The sequence below is a fragment of the Mastomys coucha genome, unplaced genomic scaffold (assembly GCF_008632895.1).
Source record: "Mastomys coucha isolate ucsf_1 unplaced genomic scaffold, UCSF_Mcou_1 pScaffold18, whole genome shotgun sequence".
Classification (NCBI taxonomy): Eukaryota; Metazoa; Chordata; class Mammalia; order Rodentia; family Muridae; genus Mastomys; species Mastomys coucha.
The window spans coordinates 17,502,940-17,528,862 of NW_022196900.1; the positions used below are offsets into that span (position 1 = coordinate 17,502,940).

The 25,923-nt window shown below is 43.3% G+C and overlaps 2 protein-coding genes across 2 annotated transcripts in view; one reads left to right on the forward strand and one right to left on the reverse strand.

The window, feature by feature from the left end:
• Positions 1–258: 258 nt before the first annotated feature.
• Actl7a (actin like 7A) lies at positions 259–1,793 on the forward strand. The gene has a single exon (XM_031377444.1). It carries the CDS (start codon positions 336–338, stop codon positions 1,656–1,658), a length of 1,323 nt encoding a protein of 440 aa, XP_031233304.1. The 5' UTR covers positions 259–335; the 3' UTR covers positions 1,659–1,793.
• Positions 1,794–7,557: 5,764 nt separating this feature from the next.
• The window catches only part of Elp1 (elongator complex protein 1), a 50,950-nt gene continuing 32,584 nt past the window's right edge, over positions 7,558–25,923 (reverse strand). The window contains exons 28-37 of the mRNA XM_031377445.1: positions 25,403–25,604; positions 24,205–24,266; positions 18,765–18,827; positions 18,192–18,252; positions 15,713–15,826; positions 14,905–15,016; positions 14,207–14,334; positions 13,318–13,472; positions 11,526–11,601; positions 7,558–8,273 (exon numbers count right to left, since the gene is read on the reverse strand). Of these exons, the coding sequence (XP_031233305.1) occupies positions 8,206–8,273; positions 11,526–11,601; positions 13,318–13,472; positions 14,207–14,334; positions 14,905–15,016; positions 15,713–15,826; positions 18,192–18,252; positions 18,765–18,827; positions 24,205–24,266; positions 25,403–25,604 (1,041 nt within the window). The 3' untranslated portion in view covers positions 7,558–8,205. The remainder of the gene's footprint in view (positions 8,274–11,525; positions 11,602–13,317; positions 13,473–14,206; positions 14,335–14,904; positions 15,017–15,712; positions 15,827–18,191; positions 18,253–18,764; positions 18,828–24,204; positions 24,267–25,402; positions 25,605–25,923) is intronic.

Sequence of the window (25,923 nt, forward strand, 5' to 3'; positions counted from 1 at the left end):
CCCCCACCCCCGTACACCAACTAGAATGTAGACCAGATAAGGCAGGGTTCTGTTGCTTTTTCACTGTGACATTTCTGGTTGCCTTGCATGCCACAGGCACCCAACATTTATTAACTGAGTGAATAAATCAATCTTTTCTTATAAAATTGGGGGGTGGGACCTGAAAGATCGTATCTCTAATATACCCTAACATTAGTCTCCAGTGTCTAGAAAGCTTTTGGTTGCTGAATTATGTCACAATCAATGATGTCACTGTTGGGCAGATTCTCAAGCTGTCCTGATTTAAGCCTTTCAGGCCTTGTAGCCAGCAGGATCGAGAGCTTTCTGAGAGCAGTATGTCTCTGGATGGTGTGTGGGCTCCACAGACAGTAAGCATAGGGGACGGGCCTGCCAAGAAAGCTAGTGATCAGGCCTCCATGCAGACACAGGTCCTCCAGACTGCCTCCCTAAAAGATGGCCCAGCAAAAAGGGCAGTATGGGTTCGTCGGGACAATGCCGAGACAGAAGACCCGATTAAGACAACTCTGTCCAAGGATAGGCCAAGGCTAGAGGTAACCAAAGCAGTGGTTGTGGACCTGGGCACTGGCTTCTGTAAATGTGGTTTTGCTGGCCTACCAAAGCCCACTCATAAGATCTCAACAACAGTGGGCAAGCCCTATATGGAGACGGCCAAGACTGGGGATAATCGCAAAGAGACCTTTGTGGGACATGAGCTCCTTAACCCAGATATACATCTCAAGCTGGTCAACCCCCTGCGTCATGGCATCATTGTGGACTGGGACACAGTACAGGACATCTGGGAATACCTCTTCCGACAGGAGATGAAGATAGCCCCAGAGGAACATGCAGTCCTGGTTTCAGACCCACCCCTGAGTCCTCACACTAACAGAGAGAAGTATGCTGAGATGCTGTTTGAGACCTTCAACACACCTGCAATGCACATTGCCTACCAGTCCCGCCTGTCCATGTACTCCTACGGACGCACCTCAGGCCTGGTGGTAGAGGTTGGACATGGTGTGTCCTATGTGGTCCCCATCTATGAGGGTTATCCTTTGCCCAGCATCACAGGGAGGCTAGACTATGCAGGATCTGACCTAACGAACTACCTGATGAACCTGATGAACAACTCTGGAAAACATTTCTCAGAGGAACACCTTGGTATTGTGGAGGACATCAAGGCGAGATGCTGCTTCGTGGCCCTAGACCCCATTGAAGAGAAGAAAATCCCTCCCACTGAACATGAGATCCTCTATACTTTGCCTGATGGGAAAGAGATCCGTCTGGGTCAGGAGCGATTCCTCTGCTCAGAGATGTTCTTCAAGCCATCTCTAATCAAGTCCATGCAGCTGGGCCTCCACACCCAGACAGTGTCCTGCCTTAACAAGTGTGACATTGCACTCAAACGAGATCTCATGGGGAACATCCTGCTCTGTGGGGGCAGCACTATGCTCAGGGGTTTCCCTAACCGTCTGCAGAAGGAACTGAGCAGCATGTGTCCCAATGACAGCCCACAGGTAAATGTGCTGCCTGAGAGAGACACTGCAGTCTGGACTGGTGGTTCTATTCTGGCCTCACTCCAGGGTTTTCAACCACTGTGGGTCCATCGTCTGGAGTACGAGGAACATGGGCCTTTCTTCCTCTACAGAAGGTGCTTCTAAACAGATGCAGCATTTCACTGTGGTGACAATGCTAGCTTTACTGTACAAGGGCTGAACCTTTGTACACGTGGTGTGGAGCTGGCATGTTCATTTCTGTAGTATTAAAAACCCCTCGTGCCTGTCCCCTTCCCTCCAGACTGTGTCTATTTTCTGACATAGTAAGAGCCACATGGATGTATACGCATCACTAAAAAATACCAAAGCCTGGGTGTAGGAGGGGTATATGAGAGAATCACATGCACTATCTAACTGCTCAGAAAGTTTTTCTTGGGAGAAACTTGCTCTAACATTATTTTGCTCTTTGTGCTTCCCACTGTAGGAATACTTTGTTGTTAAAATATACTTAAGGAACAACATGATGCTAAAGGATAAAGAGGCTCGCCAACCATGGTCCCCTACAGAATGCTAAATGAGTTTACTCTTCCATAAAACAGCACTGTATCTTAGCTAAATGTTCTTACTAATTGAGTTGTCCACACAGGATATGATTTTCGTGCTTAAAAGATCACTCTGAGAACTTGGGACTACACTCAGGTCCTGAACACCCAGTTTAGTTGCCAGTTAATAAAGACTTTCTGGCATGAATCCATGCCTGAGTGATCTTATCTGGTAGTTAAAACATTTCTGGAAGTCCCAGTGAGATTCCCCAGAGACCAGACCTCAAGGTATTGGATGTTTCAGAGCCCTTTAGAGCAGGGAAGAGTGCAGTGGTCAAGGGACTTCTAGACAGTGCAGAACCTGAGACATCCCATGGTCCCAGGACTCCTGATCAACTGCTGTCCAATGGCTCTGAGGAATCTGGTATGCTACTCTGTTCAGGTGTATAAATGCCACCAAGATGTGGGCTGAAGCAGCAGCTCCTGTTATTGACACCACCAGTGGTCTAGAACATGACTGGAAACCTCAGCCACCCCAATCAGTTTCCCTGTATTGACCAGGGGCTCTCTTACCAATGATGGGAAGTAGATACATGTTTCAGGATCTATCCCCAAAAAAGTGATTGCAGTAGTTACAACAGTGACTTCTAGCTCTTAAACATGAGCCTTAAAGTCTTACTGAGGGTCTTAGTCACAACTGCACACTGATCATCTGGAAAACAGGCATCTCTACCTTGCAGAGGCTCCTCACTCAACTCCACATCTACCTAGGTGTCAACATGTCAGAGCCTGGACCCAGACTGGGGGGTGGGGGGTGGGGGTCAGCATGTCAGAGCCTGAACCTAGACCGGGGGTGGGGGTCAGCATATTTATGTGACATTAGAGAGCTAAAGCAGGGAGGTGGAGATGAAGGGATTGAAAGACATCTGAAGGTCCCATGGTTTGGCAAGATGACCAAGCCTTGCCCAGGAGAGTCAGATCAGAGAAGAGTTGGGAGCCTCCATATATCTTATCTCTTCTTAGACTATTCTGCTGGCAACTTTACATGAGCACTCAGTAGGGGCAAGTTCAGGTTGACTAGATCTCCATCTCTCAACACCTCTATCCAGCACTGGTAAACCCTATAAATTCTTAGCAAATGTTAAACATTAAATGGAAAAGTCATAAATCACTTCTATCTTAAGACAGATGTTGATGAGCCCAAGTAAATGAACCCCAAAGGGTGAGGGGTCTTGATGAGGGACAAGAGGTGTTTTCTAAAGGGAGCCTCCAGGCCTAATCACTTATAAAAACTAATACAGCTGAAAGATGACACAACTATATTCTCAGAGCATTCTCAATCCCCTCACCGGATCTAGCTGTCCCAGCAGAAAAGATAGTCTTCACACACAAACACAGCAGTTTAGTATGTCTGGCATCGTCGAGGCTTTACAGACGAAGGTAACGTGACAAGTTTGTTACAACAGGGATGGAAATATGTACTACTACCTAGTGAGTAGAGGCAGGGAAATTGTAAATAACCTACCTATAACGCCTTTCCAAGCATTGTAGATGATATCACTCAAAATGCCAGTAGAGAGCACTGAGAAATGCTTACTGGTAACAAAGAACACACAAGCTTGGGGTACAGGGCACAGGAAAGAGCACAGAGAACACAGAAGGCTCAAGACTCAAGAGCACACCATTTAGTGTTGTCAAATAGCACCAAGGGCGCCTTAGCTGTGTACAGCCTCTTGAGCAGAGGTTCTCAACCTGTAGGTGTCCCCTTTGGGAGGTGTCATTCATCAGATATCCTATGTATCAGATATGTACAATTCATAATTAGCAAAAATACAGTTATGAAGTAGCAACAAAATTTTATGGTTGGGGTCACCATAACCCGAGGAACTGTTATTAAAGGGTCACAGCATTAGAAGATTGAGAACCACTGATCTTGAACATTTAGCTGTGCTGAGTTCCTTCCTCCCCCAGGGACAACAGTTGAAGACCCATGAGCTTCTACAGTATGGACTAGCAAAACAGGAGTAGTGATTTCAATGAAAATGGCTCATATGCTCAAATGCTTAGTCACTAGGGAATGGAACTGTTTGAGAAGGATTAAGGGTGTAACCATGTGAGAGGTGTGTCACTGGGAACTGTGAGGTTTCAAAAGCCTAGGCCAGGCCCAGTGTCTCCCTCTCTGCCCATGGAATGGGATGTAAAGCCTGCGACCACTTGTCCAGCACCATGCCTGCCTGCCTACATGCATGCTACCTACCATGATGATCATAGTGATGACAAGCCTCTGAATGTAAACAAGCCCCTAGTTAAATGCTTTCTTCTCTAAGAGCTGCCTTTGTCAAGGTGTCTACACAGCAGTAGAACAGTAACTAAGACAAGGAAGAAAAAAATCTGACTGTGCTTTCCAACCGGCTGTCACCTTGGATTACTAAGAACTGCCAGGTTATAGGTTTTTTTTTTCTAAATGCCCTTTGACTGGGATAAGACGTACAACAAGTTCAAGACCAGCTTGACTACACAGCAAGTTTCACACTCTTCGGGTACAACAACAAGCTTTTCAAGTGGACGTTTACATAAAGGGACAAATTTATTTAAGATGTATACAAGTGCTAAGTTATATACCAAGCTACACTCATAAAGATAGAATAAAAACATTAGATCTGAGAATGTAGCTCACTTGATTTACATGGGCTTGCAGGGGTTCAATGCCCAGCACCACAAAATAACAATGAAAATTCCTCAACACCTCCGAATGTTAGTTTCTGCCTCAGCTTTTAGAATGTGTGATTGTGAAGCCCACAGATTGAGGAAGATGGCTCTCTGCAAGTTCCCTGTAGATATTTGCAGCTACATGATCCAACACAGGCCAAGAACAAACCTTACTCAACGCAAGCCAGACAAACCAAGGTTTTTTCTTATTGTGATAAGAATTTGCTGAGATAGAAACTAAACCTAGGGGCAACTCTATATTTTCTAAAGCTCAACAGATTTCCTCAAAGTTAGCTCTCATTACCTTGTCCCACACCCTACACATCCTTCCTCACCTCAGCCTTCAATACAGAAGGCCTGCTCTTCCTACTTAATCTCAAAATGAGCAAAATTTAACCCTTAAGAGGTTAAGAGGGATGACGACTGTTACATATTAATTCTTATTTCTGTACCATTACATTTTCTGTTTGTTTGAGACAGGGTCTCTCTATGTAACCATGGCTGTCTGTCCTGGAACTTACTCTGTAGACCAGGCTGGTCTTGAACTCAAAGATCCACATGTCCCTGCCTCCTGAGTGCTGGGCTTAAAGGTGTGCACCACCACACTTGGCTGCTATAGCATTAAGGAAACCGAGCACCTGTGAACGCCCACGCCATTGTCAGCAGGTACATTTACCTCCATTTCCAGGCTGTTAGCACGGATTCTTCACCATTATCCACAGCAAGAGCTTTTTACTACAATAAATGTCACACACATAAGTTACAGGATTCACTGGTACCTGCCAAAGAGACGTCACAAAGTACTCACTGCCTCTTGAAACTGGCATCTAGTTGGAGTAAACCCATTATAGGGTGAGTCAAAGTAGAGCTCTCCAAAGTATAAATATTGTCTTCTCTTTTGCTATTTTGTGAAAAATTTAAAATATCCAGAAAAGTGGAATTATATAACAAATGCTTAGGTAAGTTTTGTTTTCTTTCTTTTTTTTTTTTTTTTTTTTTTTTTTTTTTTTTTTTTGGTATTTTCGATACAGGGTTTCTCTGTATAGCTCTGGCTGTCCTGGAACTCACTCTGTAGACCAGGCTAGCCTCGAACTCAGAAATCCATCTGCCTCTGCCTCCCAAGTGCTAAGATTAAAGGCGTGCGCCACCACCACCCAGCAAGTTTTCTTAAATTACAATTTTGAGTAAATCTATCTACTGAGGGACAAACAAGATTTTCTGTTAGTTTACACACAGTAATGAAAGCCTGGTTCCGGCATTAAAACCGTACAAGAGATTTTAACTGTACTCAAGGATTAGCCATGAAACTCTTGTTGGGGAGGGATATTATTTTTCTAGGTGGTATACCCACAAAAAAATTCTCCATGATCCAGTAACTAGCCTTCCACATCTGCTTATACAATCAACCCTACGTAAGGTTAAAAAGACATGAAAATAGAAGAGGAAATTCTTGGGAAGAAAAAGGGTTTCAGCAGAAGAGAGAGGAATGAGAACAAATCAAATTCATTATATAAAAATATAAAATTGTCAGAGTAATTTTTCAAAGCCTCTTATTAAAATAAACTGACCAATTTCTAGATTTGACAAAAGAAAGTAATCTCATTCTTCCAACGATCTCTTGGGAACAATGAAACACAGGTCAGTTAATGTCTTAGTCAGGGTTTCATTGCTATGAAGAGACAGGCACCATGACCACAGCAACTCATGAAGGAACACTTCACTGGGGCTGGCTTACAGTCTCAGAGGGTTAGTCCATTACTGTCATGGCAGGAAGCATGGCAGCCTGTAGGCAGACACGGTGCTGTACAAGGCAAGAGGTCTACATCTTGATCCAAAGTCAGCAGAAACTCTGTGCTACACTGGGTGTAGCCTGAGCATTGAAGACCTCAAAGCATACCTCCATAGTGACAGACTTCCTCCAACAAGGACACATCTACACCACCAAGGCCACACCTCCTAATAGTGTCACTGCCCATGGGCCAAGGGTTCAAATACATGAGTCTATGGGGGCCATACCTATTCAAACCTGGCCCCCACAGGCTTGCAGCCATAACATAATGAAAAATTCATTTAGTCCAACTTCAAAAGTCCCTATAGACTAACACTTTCCACAGTGTTTAAAAATCCAAAGTTTCTTCTGAGATTTATGCAATCTCTTACTTGTAATCTTCTGTAAAATCAAAACCAAAAAGCAAATCACATACTTCCAACATATAATAGCATAGGGTATACAGTTCCGAAATTGAAGAGGAAGTACAGTAAGAAAATACTGGACCAAAGCATGACTGAACCAGCTAGGCAAACTCCAAACTCTGCATCTCCACATCTGATGCCATACAAAAAGCTAAATGAGTCTGCCTGGACACAGGCAAAATGCTTTAATCAGAGGAGGCAGTGTCTGGGGAACAAAGAGTAATCTCCAACCCTGCTACCATACATGCCTGCTGTCTCCCCATCACTGAAGTCCACCTTACTGTTGATAACTCTCTAGCAGAATATACTCAGGCAACAGAACAGCTCCTGTAACAGTGCCAGCTAGAGGAGGCTTGGTCCAAATTAAGCTAGTAGCACATAACATGGTAGGATAACACATTTAATTTAAAAAAAAAATTTTTAAAGATTATTTTGTATGTATGAGTATTCTGCCTGCATGTGTACCACACGCTTGCCTGGTGCTCAGTGAGATCAGAAGAAGACGGTGCACCTTCTAGAAATGGAGAAAACAGACCGTTATGAGGTGCCATGAGGGTGCTGGGAATCAAAGCCAGGTCCACTGCAAAAGCAACAACCATTCTTTATCACTGAGTCAACTCTTCAGTCCCCAAACACAGTTAGCTTTTTATTCTGATTTGAGTTAGATGAACAGATGCCAGCTATGCAATCCCATCTTACTAAATGCTGGCAGCACTGACTGCCTACATACATACCATATGATAAGTTAACAACACAGAACAACTTAGAAATGTGGTTCTACTTGTCTTCACTTTTTGAGGTAGAAGCCATGAAACATCATTCCCTATGAACAACAGGAACTGAGGATCAAATCAATAATGAGTTGTCCAAGGTTGCAACAGAAACCAGGCCTGGGTCTGGGAATGAGAATCCAGTTCTTGACTTGCCTAAGAACCATGCTTTCAAACAGTACTAAGTACAAGAACAGTAGGCTGGGTTGTTTTGAGAAAAGGCCATGCTAGTTTTGAACTTGCATCAGTCTTTCTGGGCTGCTGGGACTATAGGCATGCCCCACTACAACCAGCTAAACAGCAATTTTAAAAAAGACTGTAATATGCTGGCTAAAACAAAGTTCTGATATAGTACCTAAGATGTACACCCAAAAGAAAGTTGGGGCTGCCTAGTGCTAGCTGTAGGCAGTTCAAAGGCAGACTCTCACATATCCCAGTTCTCCACAGCTAGAAGCACAATGAGGAGTGAGTGGACAAATGGCCTTCCTAACAGGGCAGTCATTCCAGCAGATTCAGCTTCCACTGGCTTCTCTGGTCCATCTTCGGTGGCATACAAACCCCAGCATCTGAAAGCAAGAATGGAAGGCAAGTGATAACTGTTTTGGAGAACTGTGAGCCACAATGGGTGAACCAACCCTGGTCCTCTACAAGAGCAATGAGTGCTCTTAAACGCCAACTCATCACTCCAGCCCTGCACTGTATAGTTTAAATTGTTAAATTATACATCAAAGAGCTACATTTTACAATGTGTGATTTTTTTTGTTTTAAACATAAAATGTAGCAGTGGAAACAGCATCGATCAATGACAGAAAGTGTGATAGAACTGAGCAGAATGGCCAGCAAAGCTGTGACTTTTAAAAAGTAAAGTAGGAAGTAGTTTTAGGTGGGGACTCTGCCATTACAACCGAAAACTTAGGTATTTCTTCCTTTAGACCTTAGGAGTCTCCTATATAACTAGGATCATATATAGGAAGACAGGCATGAAAAAAGTATATATAAGAATGTTTTTCTTATTATTATTTGTTAGTAATTAAATTTCTAGTAGTATGTTTGAATATATATATATACTAGTAAATGATTTTAAAATATTTAACAATGTAAGAATAACCCAAAAGAAATTTTAAAACATAATTTTGCATCTTACATAAACACATGCTTATATACACACATAAATTAAGAATTGCCAGATTTTAATTCCTTTCCTTTTTTTTTTCTGGGCAGGATTTTGCTATTCTGTAGTCCAAGTCTTACACTTAATCTTCCTGTTTCCCCTTCAGAGAGCTGAGCTGAGAGGCCTGTATGACCATGCCAGAATCAAATTTGAATTTTCTTCAATATACTTTATAATCCAGATTCTTCTACTGACCCTGACAGTGTATAATTACCCCTATTTATCATCCGCCCAGCCATTTACCAGAAATGTAAAAACACCACCACCACCACCATCCGCCAAGCGAAGCTATGTACATAAAGCCCACCAGAAGTTTTGATTATATAAAAATATCGGTACCAAAACAGAGATAAAAAAGGTCCATAATTTCATGGTGGCTAAAGCTTGAATAAGACTTTATCTTTTAAAAAGTAAAGTTTAAAAATAATCTATTGTCTTTTAAAATCACAGCATAATTGTATTTGATTCTAGACTTAACCAACAACAAATATAACATGTCAAATGTGGACAGGAGAGTGACAGCCTGGCTGGTGGACAGCAAAAGGGGATGTGTTTTACATTTTCATGTTTAATTTCATGAGACAAAATGTTTCATTTTAATAAAAATACTTTGAGGATTCTTTAGTGAAGCTTGAGCAGTCAGATTCCTGCAGAAGCACCCAAGACTGTAACATCCAGTTCCGAGTCTAGCTCTTTCCCAACATCACTTCAAGCTATGGCCAGGAATCCTCTACTGCAGGGCCTACAATCAATCTGTTAGCTGTATAGCACCAAACATGAAACAAGCACAGGGAATGACTTGCAGGCGCTGCCAATGTCTCCATGAGCAGATTCATACCAGTGGCAGATGATAAACAGGGAAGAGCCAGGGGATATTTGGGACTAATTTTGAGAGTAGTTTTTGCTAACTACTTTTGAATTACAAGACTTTCTCTTTTTCTACCTGTTAGAATTTGGTAAAATATACTCCCCCCTCAAAAAAAAAAAAAAAAAAAAAAAAACTTATGTATTTGAACAGTCGGTCCCAAGCTGGTGGCAGTGTTTTGGGAGGCTGTAGGACCTTTTGGCCATGGGGCATAGCTGGCAGGCACAGGAGCTGAGGTGAAGTGGGGTTTATGGTTTGAACCTGATCTCTCTGGTTCCTGGTTGGTGCCATGTTACAATAAGCTGCACACAATCCTGCCACCATAGCAGCAAGCTGCTCCTACAAACTTGCTCTTGGTGTCATGATGGGGTTATTCTGTCAGTGACAAGAAATGAAATTAAGTATCACCCTGCCTTGGAACCATGGGACACTGACACTATAAACTCAGACAAGGAACCCTCAAACATTATAGTCTTTACAGAGAGAATCAGACATGCTCTCTGATGCTAGTAAGCCATTAGAAAAAGTTAGGGAAAGGAGAAACTGAAGCTGTCCTGAAAGTCATAACCAGGCTGGCAGCAAGAATGGGCATAGAGACCAGACAACAGAACAGAACAGCAAAATGGCTTCAGGTCTAAGATGACTTTTTTGCTTCACACAGTAAGTGTGTGAAAGTGTTGGCAAAGATGGCCTGCCAAGTCTCAGGAAGAAGAGAATGAGCACACAGTTCCTAGGCAGACAAGCATGCTCAGATGGACAACATACGGGGAACATGCACGGCCCACTCCAAATGTCATCAAAAGGCTAATGCACCACAGCTTTTACAAGAAAACCATTCCAGACCACTGCCTATCACACTAGAAAGAGCCAGTAGCAGCAACTGTAAAGGTAGTTAGCTTTCCAGAGCACGGAGGCTGGTACAGTGGAGTGACCACCTGAAGTCCAAAGTCTCTGGTGCCAAATACATACAGGCAAATTTCAAGGCAGCTTTCAGGATGAAGCCTTGACGGTTTCTAACTTGTAGGAGTATGTCATGTAACTGAGAACCATCCCCCACAAGGGCAAGAACAACAACATGTTATGCAGAATTAAATAGGAAATGTAAAGAACTGATAATATTTAGATATGCTTTCAAATTCAACCATCAGTTGTAAGACAATACAAATACCTATCTCCTAAAAATGTTCTGAAGATGGGAAGGGTAACTGCAAGAGCCCAAATCACAATGCAAAAATCTCACACACGTGTAGATATGGACTGATAGGGCTCCTACTGCAGTGGTGATGATACGCATGTGTGCATGAACACTGCATGCAACTGCCATTGCATTTTTTTTTTAAAGCAAAGTTTTCTTAAGAAAAGGTTTTAATTCAGACTGAAGCACAGGCATTATGAAAGGCGGAGGAGGAATGATAGAGACAGAGGGTAGGCCATGCCCTAGGCTGGGCACAGGCTTCTCCAGAGTTAGTTTAAAATTAAACAGAGGTCATATTATGCTGGTCATGGTGGTACATGTCTTCAATTGCAACATTTAGGAGGCAGAGGTGGGTGGATCTCTGTGAATTTAAGGTCAGCCTGGTCTACATAGTGAGCTCTAGGCTAGCCAGAAAATACAAACAGAAAAAGTCATAGTGTATCTCTCCAAGCCACCACTACTACAAGAAATAGAGCCACTTAAGTGTGGCCTTGGAATTGAAAGGGTCCCTTCCACAGCTGACCTCTTCAGCACCAACACCCAGGCCTGCCCAGCACTGAGATAGTCTGGAGAGAGGAGACACTAACCGGGAACAGGGACACAAGTCTTCTGCTGCTGGTAAGAGGCTGTGATGCTATTCGCAGTGGAACTGGGACCTAGGACCTAAGCAGAAAACAGGTTACGTCAACAGAGCTTACACTTGAAATGGCGGCAGAGCAAAGCCTCCACTAGCAGCAACCCAGCCTGCTGCTTTTGCTAGTTATGGTTCTGACAAGGTAACTCTCCTGTCCCTTATAATTTCAACACACTATCTTTCCTTGTCTCATCTGAGATATCTGTCTCCTGACTCCCAGAAACAAATAACAGAGGAGAGAGCTCTACAATAATATCTGCCTGGCCTTTTCCAATTGGACATAACCCATGGGAGGGGAAAATCCAAACGTCTATGGGACACACAAAGGATCCATTCTACTCAAAGAACTGTGGGAAATAGTAATTTTTATATTTAAAAAAGTGTATGTGTCATCTTATGAGTGGAATACCAACCCTATACAGATTTCACCGGGGTCCACACCTGCAGTGAGCCTCCGGGAGATACCAGCTGTAATACCATGAGCATTTCCAAGTGACTCACGGTACCCTGAACATGGCCCATTTCTACACTTCCAAACAAAACGAATCCATACATGTTATCTACAAGATGTACATAGTTGGTGTCTTAGAAGCTAGTGTTTTCTGAGCAGAAGCAGAGAGACATTCTAAATTGTTGACTTCAAAACACTACAGCCTTGAAAATGATATTTTTAAGCAACACCCATCACAGTAAATTCAAGCATTTGTGGCACCTGGTTTTGTTCAGCTGCCTCTTTTGCTGTGGTTTGTGAAGTGCTCTTTACAAATATCCAGCCTCTTCTCAAACCTTCAAAGCACTCTAGTCAAACACACAGGAGAAGTGTCCCTAGTAATGGAGGAAATCGGGACCCGGAACCCAATGTTTCTAGCCAATGAAATGATGGCAAGCTCCCATCACTAAGTACCAAATCCAGCCTTCTGTCCATTGACAGTGAAGGCAGGGCTGAGCATGAAGCACACTTCTCTTCAGCTGATTCCCTGGTATACTCCACCAATAAGGGAGACTGCCAGGTCAGAGGGAAAGTGAGGGGAGTGCTTGGAAGAGCTGTTCTTCCCAGTTTCTATCCATCTCTCACTTAGAACTAGCCTCCTCAGGACTGCCACCCTCAAATCTCAGGTCCCACTAACCAGCACCCTCTCCAGAGGCTGCAGACCATGGGCCTCTGACCTGTCACCACAGAAGACGCCCCTCTAGTTCTCTGTGTCTTTCATTTACCTTTTCAGCCCCCCTGCCTCCCACCCCCAGTGCTTATTTAGCTAACCAGGCATTAATTCTCTGTGTGGAAATTACAAGTGGGGACTTTTTCCTTTCTGGACCCTGACATACCAACCTTCCTAAAGCCTAATCAAAATTTTCAACAATTGACTTGAGGGTTCGGGTAGCCAGCTGAAGCCTAGAAAGCCAAGGGATGATAACATACGAGAAGGCTTCATGGGCACACAGCTCCTTGGTCCCCTCTGTGACTTCAGATCTGGGAAGGAAAGGTCAACTCTAACCCTAGCTTTCCCTCCCTACTCCACCGGCACTGAAGATTCTCAGATCACCCCCCGAGACAGCTGCATTACATGAAAAGGAGAAATATTAGCCTGCTTCACCTTAGCATGGAACAGGTAAACAGATGCCAGCGCAAGCACAAAGCTGAGGTACTTTAACCCTGGCACTCTAAGAGGGTTCTCTTTGATGCTGGGTTATGTGTCTACAACTGTGAGAAGAACAGAATGCTCATGGCTTCTGGGGAAGCTTACTGGTGTGACTGAACTCTGTTGACCGGCAAGAGTCCAGATTTCTGGAAGTGCCCTCTCCATCAGCTGCAGAGTACTCTCAAAGGCCCTCTGTAACTCCTTTGCTTGCTCTTCAAACCCGAAGAGAAAGAGCACCTTTAAAATAGCGTGCACTTCATCTAGAGAAGAAATGGGAAATGGTAAGTAGTGTCCCAACTCCATCGCCAGTCATACAGTAATCTCCTTCCCAAGCTGCCAGTATCTCACAGTACCTTACAGATGCACTCTCCCACAGCTTCCTCCTGACTGTGGGAATAATTCAGCACATCAGAAGGAAAGAGACCCAGTGGGAAGGAGTGGAAAGCTGTGCTGTTCAGCCCCTGTCCCTGGCTTAAGCACTGCCCCTCACAGGGAGGCTTCTCCTCTAGGAGCTGGGAAGGGCTGACTCAGGACTGTGCACGGAAATGAGCGATTCATACACAGTGCTCCTCAACCTTCCTACGTTGCAACTCTTTAATACCTCATGTTGTGGTGACCCCCAAACATAAAATTATTTTCATTGCTACTTCATAACTCTAACTTTGCAACTTTTATGAATCATAATGTAAATATGTCTGTTTTCTGATAGTCTTAGGTGACCCCTGTGAAAGGGTCATTCCACCCAAGAGGAGTTGTGACCCATGGGTGGCAGATTGCTGCTCTAACTGGAAAATAGTATCTTTTTAAGAAACAATTTGTGGGTTATCTTGGTGGAAATCAGAGAACAACGTGTGAAACATGGACCTTTCCTTCTACAATGTGCGTTCCAGAGTCACACCTCAGATTGTCAGACCCTCTGAGCTATTTCAAGAGCCCCATATGCCCCCCACTGCTACTTGCTGTGGTCAAGAATCAGTGAGCACTGAGATCGTACCTTTCAGCTTCTCAATGCTCTGTACCACTTCACTCAGCGCCTCCAGGAGTGCCAGGCCCTCCAGGGGACTCCCTTCTTTGAGGCTATGCTTCTTCCGCTCTGCTTTACGGCGGTTTTTAGATGACCTCCTGTCAGAAATTACAGACCTTGAAAAGGAAGTTCTTCCTGAGTGGAATCTGATAAGCCAACTGTACTTACTGGCCACCGCTTGCTAAGAAACCAAAGCGTCTACAGAACTCAGTCGTATCTTGGGAGATGTTACCAATAAGGTAGTAAACCCACATATAAGTAGTGGAGTTTAGAAAGAAGAGTTCTGTTTTACTCTTAAATTAGAGGTAAAATGCAGGGTAAGATCAGGGGTAGTGGCACAAGCCTTTAGTTCCAGCACTCAGAAGGCAGAGGCAGGTGGATTGCTGTGCCCAACCTTGGTTACATATTGAGACCCTGTCTTAAAAAATAAGGCAAGGTAAAATGAGGTTCACTTGACAGCACACTGGAGCAATGAAGAAAAGAAAAAAATCAACTTGAATTCTATAGTAAGACATGAACTTTAAAAAGCAGCCTCATCTTATGGATGTGCTGGGAGGTCCTTGCACAGTGTAAACTTTCTCTGAGAGACACCCTTCCACTACCCCGCCTGCGCTCTCCCTGTGGAAAGCCAATCTGTTATTCTAGGGCTGCCTAGGTCTCGTACGTACGCAGATATCCTGGAGTTACTGTGGGAGTATTTGCCACTCGTCTCACTGCCACTCAAAATACTGCTGGTTTCCGAGAAGAGGTCCGACTCTGGGCCATGGGCCACTTCATTATCTAGAGATGATGAACCAGATGCAGACATAAATGACTATACATTCCATCAGCACATAATGGAGAATGGATGGATAGTACAAAGTTGACCTCAGAGTAAATAAGGTAACATTATAGTTAATTACAGTCAACATTATAGGAAGAGACTGGAAACTCACTTTATGAAACACTGAAGACATCACTGGTCTGGTTGGATGGGGAAAGGAGGGACTACTTGGTAGAGGTCTTCTGATTTCTGCCTGGCTCAGATCTTAAGCACTTCAACATACATCACTCCTATGAATGTTCAGACAGCTACAATATAGCAAAGCAGTAGTCTGTCCTGCCTCAGTAACTTGTAGGCTTAAATCTCAATGAGACAGTTATGAAAGCAAGGGATTGATGCTGTTCTCATAGTTATTGACTCCCAGTTCTTGTGGGACCCCTGAACTGAGATAGGTGTTGTTCCTCACTTCCTTACACATGTACCTCTTGGATTTGTCAACCTGGTTTTCTGTCACAATGCCTTCTCCAAAAGTCAAGCACATGATGGCACCTAAGTATTGATGCCTGTGCTCTTCTAAGACCACATGCCCACACAAAGCCTGTCTCTTTATAAACTGACTGCCTGAGAAAACAGTCAAGCAGCAGAGACAACATGCACTGGGGCCGGACTTCCATCAGCACAGTATCAGCAGGATACTTTTTGGGGGTACTCACCCACATGGACCTGTGGTGCTTGGCTCTTGAGCGCTCGAACCACCTGCAAGCGGTTTTTATGGCGAACGAATGTGGCTGTCTGAGAGTCCAGAAAGTCCATGTAATTTTTTTGGGCTGAGGATACAGAAGGAAAATACCTTGGCATGATTATTTAAGCAAAGAGATCAAACTTAAGTGAGTAGGTGTGACAAAGGAAAGCTAAAATTCAATAATAAAAGATGTATCCAGGTCTACCAACCAAGATTTTTTTATTCCTCCATTAATGAGTTGGAGATTCCAGATCTCAGAGTTCATCAATTCTGTTGGAAGCATGAAAGTTCTTGCGCCCACATATCTCCAGGGAAACCAGGAATGTTAAACATGCAGGATTCTTTGCAATGGAAAAATATAAAACTTGTCCTTCCATCCAGTGAGCTAGGAACTGGAGGTGATTAATTAAATTGCCTGGTGATCTGCATTATCTGTTGGGCCAGGCCATATCAAGCTCCTACAACCAGGTCCAGAAAGGTGGCTAGTAATCTAATGACCTTTACATTATCTGCATAGCCAGTGACTGCCCCAAACACTCACAACCAGAACTGGAGATACATAATAGTCTAAATGACCCTTACATTATCTGTATAGCCAAAGCCTCCCCCTAGGCAGCCTCAATCATGATTACAGGTGGCTAATATCCCAAATGACCTCTATATTATCTATATAATAGAGACCAGGTCAGATCCTTCCTTAGGCCCTTAAGCTAATACAGATAGCCTGTCTCCAGAATCTATCTTCTTGGAAGAAATGACATGTACCCTGAGTTGAGTTTCAATGTAATCACGCTTCTTTATGCAGATTGTATTACACCAGAAAGCTTTTTTTCCAAATTATACTGTGTTTAAATATACTGGCAATAAACCTCCTGATATCAGACTTCCCAAGGTTTGATCAAAGTTGATGCGATCAATCTGAACTGAGTAATTAAATTCTTGGCAATCGCTGCCTACCTTGACACCTGCAAAGGTACCCTCACAATACCATGCCAGTATACTATCTACCATTAAACTTACAAAACCATATCAGTGAAGACTCAATACCTAGTCTAAAGTGAAAAAAGCAAACAAAGAAAAAATGAAGGGAGCTGCTAACAAAGGCAGGATGGAGGGAGCCTAAATGCTTCTTCTGGAACACCCATGGATATGGCTGTGAGTATGGAATAGAAGCTTCTAACAGTTTCTAAAATCACTGTCCAGTGGAAAAACAGCATTAGCAGAATACAAGAAAATACAAAGAAATTATGCTCTCCAAGGGCAAACATATAAGGCTTATGCAGAAGAAGTATCTGCATTCCTAACTTCTTTTTGTTTGTTTTTCTTTTTTTGTTTATTTGAGACAGGGTCTCTCTGTGTAGCCCTGACTATCCCGGAACTTGCTCTGTAGTCCTGGCTGTAGAGATCTGCTTGCCTCAGCCTCCCTGGTGCTGAGATCAAAGTGTGCCACCAGTGCCCGACTCACTCCCAAGTTTTTGTCAGTGGTAGGAGCAGCCTAGATGAGGGCACAGGGTCAAGGAGGATGCTTTCTATACTCAGTCTGGGATGGCAAACCGTACAAAAGTGCCCACAAATTGTAATCAGAAGCAGGAAGGTAAGAATGTGAGTACACACAAATGTATTCACCAGGCAGCTTTGCTCAGAGGGCAGCACTAAAGCAACATAGACTCCCTAAGACTCTATAAGTGAAAGCGATGCTCTTTTCTAAGTCACTCCTAATCGGCCTAGAGACCAGACATTCTGCAGCTGTTCTTCTCTTCTCTGGAGCCACATACTTAATTTGAAAATATGTTTTAGCTTATCTTGAAAATTTTCAATCCTACTCAAGAGTTCTAATAGCCCCAAACACATGTAAATCCTTCACCTAGATTTACCCATAAGTAGCACTTTACTGTACTTTTTACTTTGTTTCATTATAAAAATGTTTATGATTATACACATGCACACACACACACACATATACTGCAACTTCTGTAGAATCTGAAATAAAATTGCAGGTAGGTACTTATCTGTTAATAATAATAAAGGGATAAAAACAGGAAAGTTATCACTGATAAAATACTACTATCTAATATATTATATATTCAAGTCTACTAACTATCCCAAACACAAAGATTCCTCCACAACCACCACCAACACGTAACCCATCTCAATGCTAGTGCCCTACAGGTAGAGGCAGGCTACTGAAGACAGTTAGTTCTAGCAAGAGACACTAAAGCTGAAAGTCAAGCCTGCCATAAATCCAAATCCATGTATTACAAAGACTTAACCATATTGCATCACAGCTTTCAACATTCAAATATTCTCAATGCTATCAACTCACAGCTTACTATCTGATAAGGTCAGCAGAACATATTAAAATGCAATAATATAAGGAGCCCTGCCTTATCTATCTCTTTCCCCTTTCTCCATAATTCTAAAAGGGAACACTACTTAAATGTAATCCTCACCTTCTAAAATGGAAGGCTTTACGCTGGTTTCTATAATATCCACTCTGTCATACTTGTATACCTAAGAGGCAAAAAAAAAAATGCAGCCTATTAGGACAGGAACACTTCTACCCAACAGAGACTATTAAAGAGGATCTGGACATTTTCCTGAGGAACAAACTTCCTAAGTTGAATTCCAAGGCAATTCAACTCATTTTAGAAAGAAACAGCAATATGTTGCATATGAAGGCTCAATTCCAAGGGACAGATTTGTATTTGTTGTTGCTGCTGTTCTTGTTGTATTCTTTTGTTTTTTTCAAGACAAGCTTTCTCTTTAGTCCTGGCTGCCCTGGAAGTCACTCTGCAGACCAAGATGGCCTCAAAATCACAGAGATCTGCCTGTTTCTGCCTCAAGAGTGCTGGGGTTAAAGGTGTGTGCCCCACCTCCTGGTTTTTAAATGGTTTTATAGATACTGCTTGTCCTTAGGATTGGGAACCAAGCCATTTCTATCTAACTTCACTAAGACAAGGAACTCTAACCACCTGCTGCTGCCCTCTCCCAACATAGGAGAAGCTTTCAGAAACCTCCCTTACCAGCCTCAGAGCTTCTTCCCAGGCAGATCCTTCTAGCAGCAGGAGCACAGCTTCTTCATAATCCTGACAAAGGAAGAGCAAGGAAGAGTACTGGTGAACACAGCAGCATCAGAGGCCGCCACACAAAGCCCTTCCACCTCCCACAGGCAGCCCAGCCTTCACAGCTCCAGTTCTCAGCATCTTGCCTGGCCCAGTATCTACTAGATATTAATCTCCATAAACACTGGTGTAAAAGACAAAGAGGGGAGGATTTAATCTTCTGAGTGATCACAAGCATGTTTTTGTTAAATCCTTGGATATCAAAGTCACAAGACAAGCTTGTCAAAATGGTGTTTTCCCAAATTCACTGCCAAGCTTAACTGGAAATAATACCATACCCTAGCTGGGTAGTGGTGGTACACGCCTTTAATCCCAGCACTTGGGAGGCAGAGACAGGCAGATTTCTGAGTTCAAGACCAGTTTGGTCTACAGAGTGAGTTCCAGGACATACAGGGCTATTCAGAGAAACAAAAACAAAAACAAAAATAAAAAAACCCATACCCTAAAAAGTATAGTAAACTAAACAGTAATTTCCTGATTGACTTTCCTGTTTCTTATTGAATTACAGTTCTTCTAAGATATTAAAGATAAGATATATTCAAAGATATTAAATCACTATCAGGCCGGGCAGTGGTGGCACACACCTTTAATCTCAGCACTTGGGAGGCAGAGGCAGGTGGATTTCTGAGTTCGAGGCTAGCCTGGTCTACAGGCTGCCCTGAGTTCCAGGACTGCCAAAGCTACACAGAGAAACCCTGTCTCGAAAAAACCAAAAAAAAAAAAAAAAAAAATCACTATCAGATAAATGTTTTGAAAATATTTTCTTCTATTCTGTCTTTGTACATTCTTGATAATTCTTACTTTCTATGAAGCCCAGTTTATAGATCTGATTTTTAGCTGTTGACCTTGGTGTAGGGTCTAAGTACACCACCACAGTTATCAATAAGCTTAGCCCAGTTTCCCTACATGCTTTGTCTTTCAGCTTTTAGGACTGGGTTGTAGATATATTTTGAGTGCCTTCAAGTTTCTTGAAGAAACTTGAAAATATCAAGTTATATATCAAATTAAAGTCCACATTTCTAGCTTCTCTTGAAAGGGAAAAAACAAGAGACATACATATTTGTGTCATTTGAAATTTTTCTAATCACTAAAAGCAAAAGTAGTAGCAATTACAGAATTTGTAATATACATAGTTAAAAACACTACACTAAGGAGAGACAGGAAGGTGCCCTTGTTGGGATCCTTACCCTGTATGTGGAATGGTATGCTAATTTGTGACTGGTATTTACTGTAAATCACAGAGGAAGCATGAGGGGCACTTAATTATCAACAATGGAGTATGATCATAAATTCATGAGAAGTGCTGAGCCTGGATAGTTTAGTGGACAAAATCTAAACCTAACATGAAAATGCAGAGATGGATCAAAACAATGGAAAAGCATGCCGTAATTTTTAAAAAACCAGACTAGCTGGATTCCCAGTGCATGAAATCATCTTCAGAAGGAGGAATGTAAGGACTACTAACCAATGGAGAGGGATGGCATATGGCACGACCATGGGCAGGCCTTACCTATACCAGAGCATGAAAATGTAGGAAGCAAACACTTGCTGAAGGGCAAAAACATGGGAAATCTAAACAGACCTTTTTCTCCCAGCAACTCAGAGTATTAAGAGAATCAATAAGAACAGAAAAGGCCATACTGCACAAACAACTGATGATCCCAATGTAACCAAGAGAAGACTCTATCATACCATGCACGCACACAACTTTCTCTAAATGTGATCATATTTTGGTCCAACTCAGTAATCACAACAGAAAGTAAAAATTAGTAAGAGATGGCTGGAAAATTTCAAAATACCTGCAAGTTAAATAACACATTTTGAAACAATCCATGGGTCAATGAAGAAATCACAAGGGAAATTAGAGAGCAGAGACATAACACACAAGCAGCAGCAAAATGTAGCCAAAATAGTGTGTGAGAAAAAAATACCACATTAATATTTGCTTCAGCTAGAAATGAAGCAGTTGGAGAGACAGAGCAGTGGTTAAGGGGGCTTGCTCCACAGTCATAAGAACTGACAAGCTATATGTTCCCACAAACATGTATAAAAGCCAGCCCTGAGTGGGCAGAGATGGGAAGATCATCGAGGCATGCTGGCTTGGCTGAGGTGAACTTCAGGTTTGGATATAGATCCTGCCTCAAAAGAAAGACAGGGTAACTAAGGATACCTATGTCCTCCTCTGGCCTGTTCAAGCACCCAAGCATACACACAGGCGTATAAACTCACACAGAAACATACATACATACATAAACTAAAACAAACAAAATCTCCCCCACCCCCGCAAAAAAAAACTAGAAAAGGAAAGTAAGTTTGAAACTGGATATTTTAAGCTGCAAGTTAAGTGCTGCTCAGATGGTGAAGCAACAGGCATCTGTCGTGAGCGGCTGCCTTGCACACAGTGGACTGTTATGGAGCAGGCAACACTGGTGCAGGCAGGTCCAGGGGTGAGATGCATCTCAGCAGGAGCACAACTCTGTTCTAGATCTTCCTCTAATCTCTCTACCCTTGTAGGCAAGGTTCTGAGTTGATGTTTCAGCTCAGTCACCCAAAAGACTTTCTTCTCTCATTTTAAAAATGTTATTACTTATTCTCATCTGTATGGATGTTTTGCCTGCATATATGTCTGTGTACCATGTGCATGCCTAGTGCCCAAGGAGGCCAGAAAAGGGTATAAGAGCCCTGGAATTGGAGCTGTGAACTGTCATGGGGGTGAGCCACCTTTCCAGCTCCAACAACAACACAGTTTCTTACAGTATCTGCCAAATACAAATTATCATCTTTCAGTCTTAACCCATGACAGACCCTGAAATGACCTAACAGTACAATTTTTTTGTCTTAAGTATGTCTACCAGTGTAAAAGTTAACCTTGATTACAACTTGACTGAATCTGAGCTCAAGACATAGGCAGCTGCCACTGCCCTAAGGATTTTATAGATCTGGTCATTTAAAGTAGGAAGCCCTACCCTACATATATGGACAGCACCTTCTGGTGGCAGCCCAGACTAAGAAAGTAGGAGGAGAAAGCTTTGATTTTTGTCTGCCGGGCTTTGTGTCCTGCTGGTGAGTTCATCCAGCACATTGCTGCTGCTGTGTCCCTTCACTGCTATCAGAACCCAGTCCTTCAGGCTTCCAGCATGAACTGAAAACCATAGGCTCCCAGGAAGCCTCCAGCCCTGCAGTGCTCCCGCCTTGTGCACTGAGCAGCCAGTGGTTCTCAGCCTCTCCATAGGAAGACAGCCACTGCAGACTACCCAGATCATACTGAGGAGGACTCTTAGTGCCCTTTCCTTTTAATATATACATTCACTCTATTGATTCTGTTTCTCTCAAGAATCCTAATACAAGCAGTGACAACTGTAAAACTCTCATAAGCCAGATGCAGTGGTTCATGCCTGTAATCCCAGCACTTTAGAGTTAGAGGCACGAGAATCAGGAACTCAAGACCAGTATAAGCTATTCTGAGATCCTGTTTCAAGAAGACTAAATAAATGAATGAATAAATGCTACTTCCCTCATAAGCCTGACCACCTTATTTTATCCCCCACCCCACCCCCATTCCTCGGAACCCACAGCAGAAAGAGAGAACACCCTGAATGCTGTCCCCTGATTGCCAAATAACTGCACACATGTGCATTTGCATGCATACACATGTAAAAACAAACAAAACAAGAAGAGCTTTCTCATTCAAAAGGCCAAAACTGAGCTGGTGATGGAGGTACAACACCTTTAATCCCAGCACTAAGGAGGCAGAAGCAGGTGGATCTCTGTGAGTTAAAGGCCAACCTGTTCTACAGAGTGAGTTCTAGGATAGCCAAGGCTGCACAGGGAAACTATCTCAAAAACACCACCACCACCACCACCACCACCACCACCACCACCAAAAACAAAACAACAAACAAAAAAGGCAAGACAAAACAAAAAGCCAAAATGGAGCACAGCAGCAATCCTTGGTGTCTACCCACTGTGTGCCTGTGTCCCAGCGGCCTGGTGTCAGTGCAGCCTTAAAACTTTCATAATACATTTGGTAGAATTTTGTAATTCTACCAAAATTTCACATACAATCCACCAAAACACTGGAAACCTCCAATCTGCCTTGGTTAAAAAGAAACATTTTTAATACACAGAAGGGTAATAAAAGGCAAGACAGTGTCCACTGCTTAATGGACTATCTTCTAACTGTTCGGTTTCAAGCTGGTACAAATGGCAGAGATGCCTACTTAACATCAAAAGCAGACCTGTATGCCAGGTTCTCCCTACAATCCCTGTCTTTACCTGTTACAAGGTCCCTCCTGGCTGCCATACTCTGCCTCCTACCCTAAACTCTTCAGCCCAGGGCTCTGGGCTGCTCTTCCCTATGTAATCCAACCACTTTTATTACAGGTTCTCTTTGCACCATTAGGCATCTAGCCATTGCACCTGGCTCCCCTCTCCCCTAGCCCTCCCTACTTTCCTCACATGGCACAACTCATCTCCTGATCAGGTTCACTCTGGCCTGTCCCAAGTGTTCCTTCCTTTGGCTATGCTCTCCCACACATCTCCATTAAACCGTTTCCTCCATCATACCTAGGAGCAGTCATGGCCTTTCCTTTCTTTTTTTCATTCATTTGGGGCTGAAATCCAATATACAAAGAGAGTAGGTAACCAAAATGGTTGGATTATATAGGGAAGAGCAGCCCAGAGCCCTGGGATTTAGGGCAGGGGGGCAGGGTTTGCCAGCCAGGAAGACCCTGTAACAGGTAGGGACTGAGGGATGTAGGGAGAACCTGGCACCTCAGCCACTTGTCCTAGTTTGGAACCTAAGGCCCTGGCTCACTACTTCTTTGCCAAAGTGAACACAGGAAGCTGAGTGCGCTTTCGACTGAGTCAGGTCACTAGCACACACTACAGCAGACAATGTATATGAACTTAGGACCTCAAGTACTTGGGGTTTTTCTTTTCAGATTTTAGAACACTTGTACATATACAATGCATTATCTGGGGGAACAGAAGGGAAGTTTAAGCAAGAAACTCATTTGTATTTCCTATGTACATCCTATATCCAAATGATCCTACACTTTCAATACAACTTGCCCCATGGACAGGCACAGGATTTCCTGTCTGTGGCATCCCCATCAGTTCTCAAACACTGCAGATTTTGAGGCTTTTTGGATTTGGATGCAGGGTAAGCAGTCTATACTGAGAGACACATCAGACTGAGATTTTCAAGGCAAGTCAGCAAATGGATCCTTTAGAATCAATTCTGCCTCAAGAGTTAACCATTAGCACGATTCCTTCAGTGTTCACCATCGGCAGGTACAGGAAAGTCTCTTGTTGACGTGGTGTGAGGGGAGGGGCTCACCTGGGCGTACTGTTCCAGAACTGTTGCTGCCTCACTGTGTTTCCTCTGCTCCACCAGCTTTCCTGAAAAGACAGCAACAAGGACTTGGCAGCAAAAGGAAAGTGGCTTCCATTTGTGTCCCTACCCTGCCCCAGACCGAGTCCCTGGGAGGACATGGGTGTGTATTACAGAACATGAAGCACACCCTCCTATCCACAGTCTGACTACATACTCTATGTGGCCAGCCTGAAACACAAAATGTTCAGCTGTGGCCCCCCAGGATTACAGAGGTGTGCTAGCCTGCACAGTAAAGGAATCTAAATTAATCACAGGATTTGACAATCACTAGCACCTCTGACCTCTGAGAATAGAACTGTGTTTCAGGCCCTAATCCCTTCCTGCCTTGGGATGGATTTTTACAAGATATCCATGGTGAGTAACAAAACAAATGCATGTTGGCACAGCCCACAGGCTTCCCTGACGGGGTCAAAACCCAGTAAGGCCAGGCTCAAGTGAGTGACTTGCTGCACATACTTGGGACAGTCCATTATGGTCTTTATATGAACACGGGAAATTCAGCCCAGTTCTGAGCACCATTCTTCTCAAAGGTTACAAGACATCGTATTCACTAAGCACCTCCTACCTGCCACCTGTGTCAGAGACAGTACCTCATTGGTCATTACCAACCCTGTAACATCACTCTCAGAGGTCAGAAGCAGCCTAGCCTCCACTTCAGGAAATCCCTCAGCCCTGAGCCACTCAGCAGCCTCTGCTTTCTGTTTGTACCTGTGGTCCCGGCAATTGCTACTATAGTTTTCAACCATATAAAGGCCACACCAGAATAGCTCCATCCAAAACTCCATCTTTACCTCTTGAAGGGCCAACACAGCTACACTGTTAGATGTGGCCATAATATCAAAGGATTAATAAATAAGGTGGACTAGACAAGACAGTGTAACTTCAAGGACATTTGCAACCACAATCTCATTTTAAGGGCCTGCAAAGCCACATATACCCAGCACACCCAGGTCAGAGAAATAAACTACTTTCTTTAATATGCCAGTGCATATGGAGGTGCTTGTAGCAGTGGAACTCTTGCTGTTTAAAGAGCTATGTGAGTCTGTCTCAGGAATGTTGCCCTAAATGTATTTACAAAATTACCAAACAAAGCAACAAACACAAACCTTTTGAAGAATGAACAGAAAATGGTCCTGCTTACCTGCCAGAGTTCTAGCAAGGCCAGCGATTTTGTCTTTGGCCATTTGAAGCTGGGCAGCCACACAGAGGGCTTGCTGCCAGCTGCCACAAGCTAAAAATGCTTCAAGTGCCTTCTCCTGGGCCCCAGAGCGGGCAAACACAAGCCCTGCTGGCTCGTACAGGTGCTCCTGCATCAGGTGCTCGCCATAAGCAATGCTGACCGCCTGTGACAAGATACGGAGATTCGATAGAGAAATGTGTGTTAACAGTTTCTTTATATTTCCAGTGTAGACAACTTTAGTTTCCATTCTTGAGCCTCTTCTTTTTTCTACTCACACTCTTTCTGAAGACATAGTATTTACTCACTCAACATATACTGAATACCTACATATGCAGTACTCTAGGTGGGAGGAGTACCCTGCCCCACAACACACACACACAATTAAAAAGCTAGTGCATTAAACCTTTGACTACATGGCTAACACAGCATGGTCTATAATAAATGGCAGAGGAAGACAAATGATGGAGAATGATAAGTTTGCC